Source organism: Pseudoliparis swirei, chromosome 11, assembly GCF_029220125.1.
Source record: "Pseudoliparis swirei isolate HS2019 ecotype Mariana Trench chromosome 11, NWPU_hadal_v1, whole genome shotgun sequence".
NCBI classification, from domain to species: Eukaryota; Metazoa; Chordata; class Actinopteri; order Perciformes; family Liparidae; genus Pseudoliparis; species Pseudoliparis swirei.
The window spans coordinates 17,658,646-17,668,631 of NC_079398.1; the positions used below are offsets into that span (position 1 = coordinate 17,658,646).

Here is a 9,986-nt window from a genome sequence, read left to right on the forward strand (position 1 = left end):
GTACTTGACTATCTAAACTTTACTTCACATTTCAAATGATAATGCACTTATTATACCTCATACCTATCTGACAGTTGGAATCAATGGTTACTTTGCATATTAAGATTTTACAGCAACACACATAAGAGAAAACTTTCCAATATATATAAAGTGTAACATAAAAAAAAATCTGCTTTTTTTACACAACGGTAATATTTCAACAATCTAAATTAAAAATATACATATACATAACTCCAGTGACGTGAGGTTCATGGTTGGTGAGGCACTGACTCCTTTAGTGTCAGATTTACAAATATATAAACCCAAAAGGGGCTTATTCAATTGGCTCCTGGTTATTTCATGTCTCATCAGCATTCTTCACACAACACACACGCACACGGTACATATTACAGATACGTAAGGTAAGAAAAGGTTTGAAGCAAACCTTTTAGCTCCGTCGTTGGTCTACCTGTGTTAATCACGTCCACTTTTAACCGAAAGTCCAGTTTTGATACATGTTTAAGCTTAGATATATAATCCTCTTCCATGTTGGCAGTCTGGCGGAGCAAAATACAAAAACAAACGGACTTGACTCGCCTGGCGCCTCTGCGTAGAAGAAGCAGCAACAAGTACCCGTTGGCTCACTAGCGCCCCTTCAGTGAGGCGGAGTATTATCTGCCTCACCGCGCCTTTTCACTGCGGTTTTATTTCCCATCAGCAAAACTAAATATGTCACTTACAAACATTAAACTGTAATGGTTAAAGACCTTAGCCAGACTGTGGCAAATCAGGGTAAATAAACATATCTGCAAACATTATATTGGCGACATGCAGAGATACGGCAACCCGCACGGGCCAATTGCATGTCTCAACCCAGCTTGTAATGGATTGCGTAATCAGAGGTGAGGCTCGACTCATCGCTGCCTCAACTCTCGATTCATCCTGTATTTGAACAGGAAATAGGCAAATTCAGGCATTTCGACGATAAAATGTTCGAAATTAGTCATAAATAAAGATCGGTGGGAAAATATAAATATAAATTTGATGTTATCATTATTTATTTTTTTAGGTTTTACTTTTTTAAATTGTTTTTACTCATGACAGGTGAGGCATCTTAATTAATGAATATAAATCAAAAAATAATTATATTAATTTATCCCAGAACAAGATATACATTGTGTTAAAGGCTCAAAAACTAAAATAATAAAGATGGGATTTACACACACTATATTGGAAGAATAAAAATAAAAATAAATTATAAATTAAAAAAATAAATTCAGATATATCTTTTATTTTTAAAGTTGACTTTCAGACTAAAACTTTTTTTCATATGCGTCTCTTCGCTTTTCAAAAGTGCAAAAGAAATAACAATAAAATAAAAGATGGGATATGTACACGTGCCCTTGGTTGTGACGCGTACTGTGCAGTTCTCCTCTGCCGCCGCAAGGGGACGCGCGCTCGGTTTTGTTTTGTTTTGTTTTCCGGGTGACGCCGCTCTTCTCTTCCAAGTAGAGGAAAGTCAGGGGCTCGTGTGTCAACATCCAGGGTTTCCCCGGGGAGGTGTAACGTTAACGTTATTCCCCCAAAAAAACAGACGAAGAAAAAAAAGCAGGAAAAAGAACCCTTGATGTTTCTTTGAAGACTCCTTTTTTTGTGTTTATTATTTTGTCGTGTCGTCCTCGGAGCCAGCGGTGTGTTTTTTTCTTTCTCCACCGCGAAGACCAGAAGAAGGTCTTCGGCTCCCGCTGCTTTTACGTCAGCTAACGTGGTTTTAAACGATGACCGAGGACAAAGTGCGAGAAGCGTCTCCGATCATTTAATAATATCTAAAAGGGTGGGGGCTGTTAGCTTAGCCAGCAGGCCCGGAGACTCTAATAAACCAACGGAGGAGGGGGGGACACACACCTTGCTGACATGATGTTTCCTCAATCAAGGCACTCGGTAAGTTGGGGAGTCGAACTTCTTCTCGGGAGGAAACTGAAGCGAGCTAACGGCTAGCTAGCTTAGCTAGCGACAGACAGCTGATGCTAGCCGCGCTGGGCTGCGGGGTGTTGCGGTTTAACAGGCGACCGTGTTAACTGGCGACTTTCGGCCGAACGCCGTCTGTTGTTGTCGTGGTTACAGACAGCTGTTGAGGTGAGGGGAAGAAAATAGGAAGGTGGGGAAAAACGCGAAGCTGTCCTCGTGAAGGCCGCGTTGTTTATTTTATTTGGGTGTGTGTCAAACCTTCTCGCCATACATCGTGTGTAAAGCGAATACAAATTAAACAATGGCGGCTACGTGTCCTCTAACTATTTCCCCCCCGACAAGCTGTCGTAACGACGACAAACAACGGGCGCGTTCCGGGTGGGACGTCGCCAGTTAACACGGTCGCGGGTTAAACCGCCACATCGGTGTAGCTGTCAAGGCTCACGATGCCGCACGTCTCTCCTACGCACGTTCCTCGCGACGTGTTCCCCCATTACGATTGTTTAATGGTTAAATACTCGATTTTATACGGGTTGTGGTCTGCGTGGCTGGCTGGTCAGCTGATGGTATAAAAAAACCCGTCTCGTTAAGTTCACGGGGTCAGCAGCGTGGTGTCGCGCGCTGGTTAGCTTAGTTTAGTGTTTCTACTGTCAACAACCAAGCTAGGCTGTAAGGCTGTAAGGGTGCAGGAGATGTAGTCAACTCCTTTGTGACTGTTGACCAAAGATTGCATTCAATTATTCAATACTACAAGGGTTGCAGCTATTCGGCTGAGTTTCTTTTTCAGCTGTAAAATAGAAAGTCAGAGAGCTTAAAAGACCTTTTAGCGGGTGGATTTAAATGGAAAATTAACTTTAAAAACAAGAAGTAATCATCAACTAATAGCGGGTCAGGAAAGAAGGTTCACCCCTTCTGAAAAGGCCTCAACTAAAGAACTAAAGCACCACTGGGAACACCATGTTGTAGTTAACATGCAAATCAGTATTACTAACTGGTGGAAGAAAAAAAAATATGTATACATATATATATATACATATATATATATATATATATAAAAATAAGTGAAAGTAATTATTTGGACCATCATGTCAGAACATGTATGATGAATTGATTTATCTTATAAGAGAAAAATACATTTCCCCATCAAATAACATTTAAAAACACAAAATATATGGATTTAAAATACTGTATGATAAAAGCATTATGTAATTCGTGATTATTTGAGAAGCAGGACAAAGTGAATATTTAGCATTAAACCTTTTCTTTCTTGATAAATAACTCGCACAATTAATTAAATGCAAAAAAAAATGTTGAAAACAGTTTCCCCTCGAGCTCGGTGGTCGTTTTTTGTTTTGTCTTAAATATAACGATAGTAATATTTCCGGCACTATATCTTGTTTTACTTTGTATGTGCTGGCTCTGGAAGCCTCTTGCCTTTGTGCCACTTATTTAGAGAGGAATGAGGTTTAGTGCGCTGGATAAACCCTGGATTACAAGCTTTGGATTAATGTTTTTAAAGTGTAGTCCACCCATAAACCAGACTTCTTATGCAGCCCCTAAATACATCTCGCATATGTTGAAGCTTTAATCTCGGCCTTCTTTAAACACACACGCCTGTGTTTGTGTTTGACGGACCGGTCGGGGAATTGTTAAGCGTCCAAAGAATGGGATGCGCGGGTCTTTGTGGCCGTAATAAAGTCTATTAATAAACGGGAATGTGTCGCTGTGCTCTGCAGGCATCCTCTCAGTCCAGTCAACCTCTCAAGTTCACTACTTCCGACTCCTGTGACCGCATCAAGGATGAGTTCCAGTTCCTCCAAGCACAGTACCACAGGTAACCCCCCCACACACACACACACACACACACGCACACACACACACAAACAAAAAATAAATGTGGCTGCTGGTAAATGCAGTGAAATACATTCCTCAGTGTGTATGTGTGGTTTATTGAACACTTAAAAAACTGCTAGGGAACACACTGTGCCTACATGTCCCAGGGTGCATTGCGTGTGAGTTGGCTATGTTTTAACATGCTTTTCTTTAGTCTGACTCTAATGCTACTGGTTAAAAAACAGTCAACAGTTTCTTGGTCAATATATCACTCACTGGGGATGTATTCTCTCTTAATGGACTACATTTACCATTAATGGACTCTCGTTCAGTATTGTGTAATCTAATCCAAACGAATAGTTTTAGTGCCTTATAATAATGAATAAAATAAAATGTGAATATAATAATTCCCACATGTGAAACTATTCATTCACATAATACCTCCCGTATATTTTCACTCTTGATCGTGTTCCTCTCCAGTTTGAAGTTGGAGTGTGATAAACTGGCCTCTGAGAAGTCAGAGATGCAGCGTCACTACATTATGGTGAGTGTTGCACTGTGTACGCTGCTTATATCTATCTATATATATATAGATATATATATGACTATTTGTGTGTAGACTTGCGAACTGTGCGTATCTCTCTCTCTCTCTCATATATATATATTAGGGCTGTCAATCGATTAAAAAAAATTAACTAATTAATCGCACATTTTGAAAATCATTAATCGCGATTAAAAGGTTTTTTTTCTTCTAAAGACTAAATCTTCTAAATGAACGAGTAATCCCTTTGTATTCTTTTTTAAAGACCAAACTTCACACAGAGCTGTGTTTTCAAAGAGGCTCCTACCTATAAAGTGCCAGCGAGGTATTTAATATCGTGGATGATAAATTGTTTCTTCAGTGAAACATCCAGATTAGTAAAAAAAAAGAAGTATATTTGAGACCCCATTGGTCCTGTCATCTTTAACACTGAACAGCAGAACCAGTGGCCTTGGTAACTGACTGACATTCACATATGTCACGTTAACCCTCTGGAGGCTGGGGGCATTTTATACATTTTACAAAAAAATGTAAATTCACCTTTTAAAGACTTTTGCATATTACACATCCCCATGTGTTATACATCAAACATTCCAGAACAATCTCAGCTCTATATATTGAGGCTCATTGTCCTCGCGCCGTGTTCTCTGCTTCTCTGACTGACAGGCTGCTAATGAGCCTTACAAGTTTGGTGGGAGGTCCTTGTGATTTACTGGTTGTTTTTTCGCTAAATGTTGACAGACAAACGGATTGACCAATCACGTTGAAGGTTTCGTGTGACGAGTTCTTTCCGCGCCGCGTCACCCAACCCGTCGCCCCTCTGTTCCTCTGTGTATCAGAGGGGGAGACGGGAGGAAGGAGCGGAGGAGGAAACCCGACTGATTTCGCGGAGAAATAATTGTTTTAAAAACGGAAACAGTGTCAAACCGCACTGCCGCGGTTTGACACTGGATTAATAAAGTATATTTTAAATAAATAAATAATAATAATAATAAAATTGCGCTAAAAATATTTTAGTGCGTTATCACGGCCACATTAATCGCATAGATTAACGCGTTAACACTGACAGCCCTAATATATATATATAGATTGTTAGTTTGTGAAGACTTGTGTACTGTGCATATATATATATATATATATAATTTGATTATTAGTGTGTGAAGACTTGTGTACTGTGCATATATATATAATATGATTATTAGTGTGTGTAGACTTGTGTACTGTGCATATATATATAGATATATATATATACACACACACACACACACATATGAATGCTAGTGTGTATACTTTGTGTACTGCGGGTACAGAGTGTAGTTTAACGTGTGCCTTGTCTTCTCGTCTAGTACTATGAAATGTCCTATGGGCTGAACATTGAAATGCACAAACAGGTAATCCCCGTTTCCCGTCCTGAGTCCTCACCGCTCCACATCTTTTACCTCCGTGCTCTGATCTCATCTTTCTTTCTTCCCTCAGGCTGAAATCGTGAAGAGACTGAACGGCATCTGTGCTCAGGTGTTGCCTTACCTGTCACAAGAGGTGAGGTCATTGGTGTGAGCGTGAATGTTTAAGTGAGTAAACGTCCTGCTCCTCAGGTGCATGACCTCATCTCCTTGTTCTCAGCATCAGCAGCAGGTCATGGGCGCCATCGAGAGAGCCAAGCAAGTCACACCCCCTGAGATGAACTCTATTATACGGGTGAGTTCACTGGGGTGCCCTCCAGGTGTGGGGTGGGGGGGGTACATGTATGTACATAATATATGTATTATGTACATATATATAATAGGGCTGTGAAACGATTAAAAATTTTAATCGGGTTAATCACAGGTTTTTGGGGATTAATCATGATTAATCACATATTACCGATATTCTCGGTATATTTTGTGAGAACATAGAGATTTATGACAAAAGACGGATATATACATTTATACATTCTTCTATACAATGGTGCTGCAACTCAGCAGTTATTTAGCAGTTGTCTTCCATATGGAACATTAATACATCTTCATCCTAAACAGAATGTTTAACCCTCCTGTTACCTTTCGGGTCAATTTGACCCCATTCAATGTTTAATGTCGGTGTTCTTTGGGGTCAATTTGACCCCAGGCTGTTTTTCACTGTGTCAAACATATAAGAAATATCAACTTTTTTATATATTTAAAGGGCTATTTAGGTAGTCAACAAACAAACATAAAGTACCTCACACTTAAACTTGGGAAGCAATATTAATTCTAATAATTTTCTGGAGGTTTTAATTGCTGGGGTCAAATTGACGCCGAGGGTAAAATATGTTAGTAAATGTAAAGGTAACAGGAGGTTAAACAGAACATTTTTCTCTTGTTTGTCAACCATTAACTCCACCATGACACAATCTAAAGGCCTCTAGTCTTCCTCTAGCAGCTGCTGAGGCAAACTGACTGTGTGGGTTTTCTTCATGAACTGGGCCGTGATGAAAGGGACGGCGGGGACACCGCTGCAAAGCTGAAACCTCACCGGCCCGGACAGGTGGACAGATTGACAAGTGACTTTTTTTTTGCTCGGTCCCGATGCGCGCGCACGGAGCTCTGTGGTGCGCGAGACGGAGATCGATAAGTGTTAACGCAACGCGGAGACAGAAATGACATGCTGCTGTGGAGATACGATCAACAACAGACGTTTAGTTTAATAAAAGAACAAAGACGTGCTCTAGAGAACATGTCAGGGGGCGGGCCAGTATTCTAATTTTCTGAGACAGTCCTGTATATTCTGCATTTGAGTTACTCGTGGTAACACGCCCTCTCCACTGTGTGTTTTATATTTATTTATTTATTTATATATATATATACAGGACTGTCTCAGAAAATTAGAATATTGTGATAAAGTTCTTTATTTTCTGTAATGCAATTCAAAAAACAAAAATGTCATGCATTCTGGATTCATTACAAATCAACTGAAATATTGCAAGCCTTTTATTCTTTTAATATTGCTGATTATGGCTTACAGCTTAAGAAAACTCTAAAATCCTATCTCATAAAATTTTAATATTTCCTCAGACCAAGTAAAAAAAAAGATTTATAACAGCTGAGTGTTTGTCAAGGCTCAGGAAACCCTTGCAGGTGTTTCGAGTTAATTAGACAATTCAAGTGATTTGTTTAATACCCTACTAGTATACTTTTTCATGATATTCTAATATTTAGAGATAGGATATTTGAGTTTTCTTAAGCTGTAAGCCATAATCAGCAATAAATCAGAATAAAAGGCTTGCAATATTTCAGTTGATTTGTAATGAATCCAGAATGCATGACATTTTTGTTTTTTTAATTGCATTACAGAAAATAAAGAACTTTATCACAATATTCTAATTTTCTGAGACAGTCCTGTATATATATATTCTGCATTTGAGTTACTCGTGGTAAAACGCCCTCTCCACTGTGTGTTTTATATATATATATATATATATATATATTCTGCATTTGAGTTACTCGTGGTAACACGCCCTCTCCACTGTGTGTTTCCAGCAACAGCTGCAGGTGCAGCACCTGTCCCAGCTGCAGGGTCTGGGCCTGCCGGTGGCCCCGCTGCCTCTGGGCCTCACTCCGCCCTCCCTGCCCGCCGTGTCCTCCAGCTCCGGCCTGCTCTCCCTCTCCTCCATCCTGGCCAACTACTCCCACGGCCAGGCCCAGGCGGTGAAGGAGGACAAGGCCCGGGAGGCCGCGGAGCAAGCGCCCCGTGGGGAGGACGGGGACAAGTCAGACTAGACGAGTCGGGAGGTTTGGAGGGGGGAGGGGGGTTGTTGTTGTTGTGGGGGGGTCTATAAAAAATAATAAAACAAACGGTGAAACTAAATGGAGATTGAAGTAAGTCTGCTGAGTGTCGATGTAGAAGAGTGAAGTGCAGGGATGAGGACAGATGCTGAGGAGTTAATTGTTCTTTATGATTTAGTGCTAATAGACTCAGTTCTTCTAGGCTTTAAAATAGATCCTTTTTCTTTTGTTTCTTTTGTTGTCTACGCCACTGTCGTTGGGCTTAAACCGAGATCCATGCAGATCGTCTGCTTCTCGCTGGGTTACATCGTGTTTTTATTATGATTTTATTTTTTGTCCTCTTCAGTCCCTCGTTGTTTTCTCAGTGGCGCCCCCTGTCTGCCGCTCAAAGTTAGCAGTTGAGCAAAATCTTGGTTCTCTCCTCTCGTGGTGTAACGGCGTCGATTTAGTTTTTTTTTAAACATCGGCCAGTAATTTATGAACTATGAGCTAAATTAAATCTTAGTCTTAAACAACTGACATTTCACAATGAATTTTTTAGCATTTTCATATACGACCAACCACTGGATGCATTTACCATATCTGTGTACCTCAAACCTGCCCCCTGAATAAATGGGATTTAATTAAATTAAAAAACCTCTATAGTTTGTACATGTGTTCGTAGGCCCGTCTTCACCGGCCATGACTCATCTTTTTAAAAGACAGGAATCTAAAGCTCTGGAGAAGAAGACAAAAAACAGACTTTTATTTTGACATGATCTTTTCGTGATGGTAGAGATATGCTAATTAGACATCCCAGATGTTTCTCCGGAGTGAATGTCGTTGTAAAAGTAGAGAACAAATGTTTAATTTACCCCCCCCCTCCCTCCCTTGCAAAAAAACAACAACAACAACAATTAAGACTATTTTAAATGTCCCCTATTCCATACTACATGATTATTCTACTTGGCTCCGCCCACATTTTTCAGAATTTAGCCTTTTTTTGGCCTGAATATAGCTCGTAAAGAGTCGGAGGCCAACACGTTGGGACTTTTCTGTGCAGATGGTGAGTTAGCAGTCAGTAAACATGCATTTAAAAAATAAATGAATAAATGTGTTTATATTATGGGTTTAAAAACAGGAAATGTAATTTAATCTCTGCTGGATTCAGGAGCATCGTGCATTCTGCAAGCCATCGTGCTTTTCGAGATATTCTGACCCACAATCCTTTGCGTGTCCGGGGCAAAGTTCACGATGCAGTCGTTAATGTAGTATGTACTGAAACGGAAAATAAAAAGTTTGCGTCTGGCACACTAAATATTATAATAGAAGGTAAATGTGACGGATGTCAGTGAAATAGCTTTAGGACAATTATGGGAGAAAAATACATTTGAATATGAAATAATTGTAATCGGCTAAAGTTGTAATTTACTTGACCACCAATCAGCGAATGTTGTATAATTTCTCACGAGTCCAAACGTGTTGGTATCTTGTGTGGAGTATGGCATTGTGGGGGATGTTCACTTTCTAGGCAGCAGGGGGCAGCAGAGCCATGTTCATGGTCACTTCCTGACAGCTTCAACTCTCCCTCCTGTATTTTATTTTGAAAGGCACTTAAAGTTGTGTGGCTCTGTGCTCTTAGTTTCTTCTTCTTCCTGTCTGTGCTAGTGTCGGAGGGAGGGAGGGGGGGGACGATGGGGAGGCGTCTTCCCCCCCCTCTGAGACCCGACCGTAACCTAGAGCACCACAGAGTCACCGGGACTCTAAACGTAGACGTCGGGTCTTTTGTAGAAAAAACCCTCTTTTTTTGGGCAGAACTCAGACGTATGAACGGTGTGTGTTTGTTATTTTTTGCTGCAAAGGGCCAATTTGTATACATATGAATATCAATATACATATTTTTAAAGCATTTTTGTATGTTTCAAAGCTGCTTTTTAACGTGT

General features: G+C 40.2%; 2 protein-coding genes across 2 annotated transcripts in view; both read left to right on the plus strand.

The window, feature by feature from the left end:
• The window catches only part of LOC130201187 (interferon-induced protein 44-like), a 127,584-nt gene that overhangs the window by 59,102 nt on the left and 58,496 nt on the right, over positions 1-9,986 (plus strand). The gene's annotated exons all lie outside the window — the stretch shown is intronic.
• Positions 1,482-8,083, plus strand: LOC130201195 (TLE family member 5-like). The gene is made up of 7 exons (XM_056425967.1): positions 1,482-1,920; positions 3,684-3,781; positions 4,261-4,324; positions 5,668-5,712; positions 5,798-5,860; positions 5,945-6,019; positions 7,819-8,083. The coding sequence occupies exons 1-7, from the start codon at positions 1,894-1,896 to the stop codon at positions 8,056-8,058; spliced, it is 612 nt and encodes a 203-aa protein (XP_056281942.1). The 5' UTR covers positions 1,482-1,893; the 3' UTR covers positions 8,059-8,083.

Bases quoted from the DNA above. Each gene is read 5' to 3' on its own strand.
- LOC130201195 (XM_056425967.1), top strand. From the start codon at position 1,894: ATGATGTTTCCTCAATCAAGGCACTCG. The intron at 1,921-3,683 runs GTAAGTTGGGGA...TGTGCTCTGCAG, and splicing joins TTCCTCAATCAAGGCACTCG to GCATCCTCTCAGTCCAGTCA. The intron at 6,020-7,818 runs GTGAGTTCACTG...GTGTGTTTCCAG, and splicing joins AGATGAACTCTATTATACGG to CAACAGCTGCAGGTGCAGCA.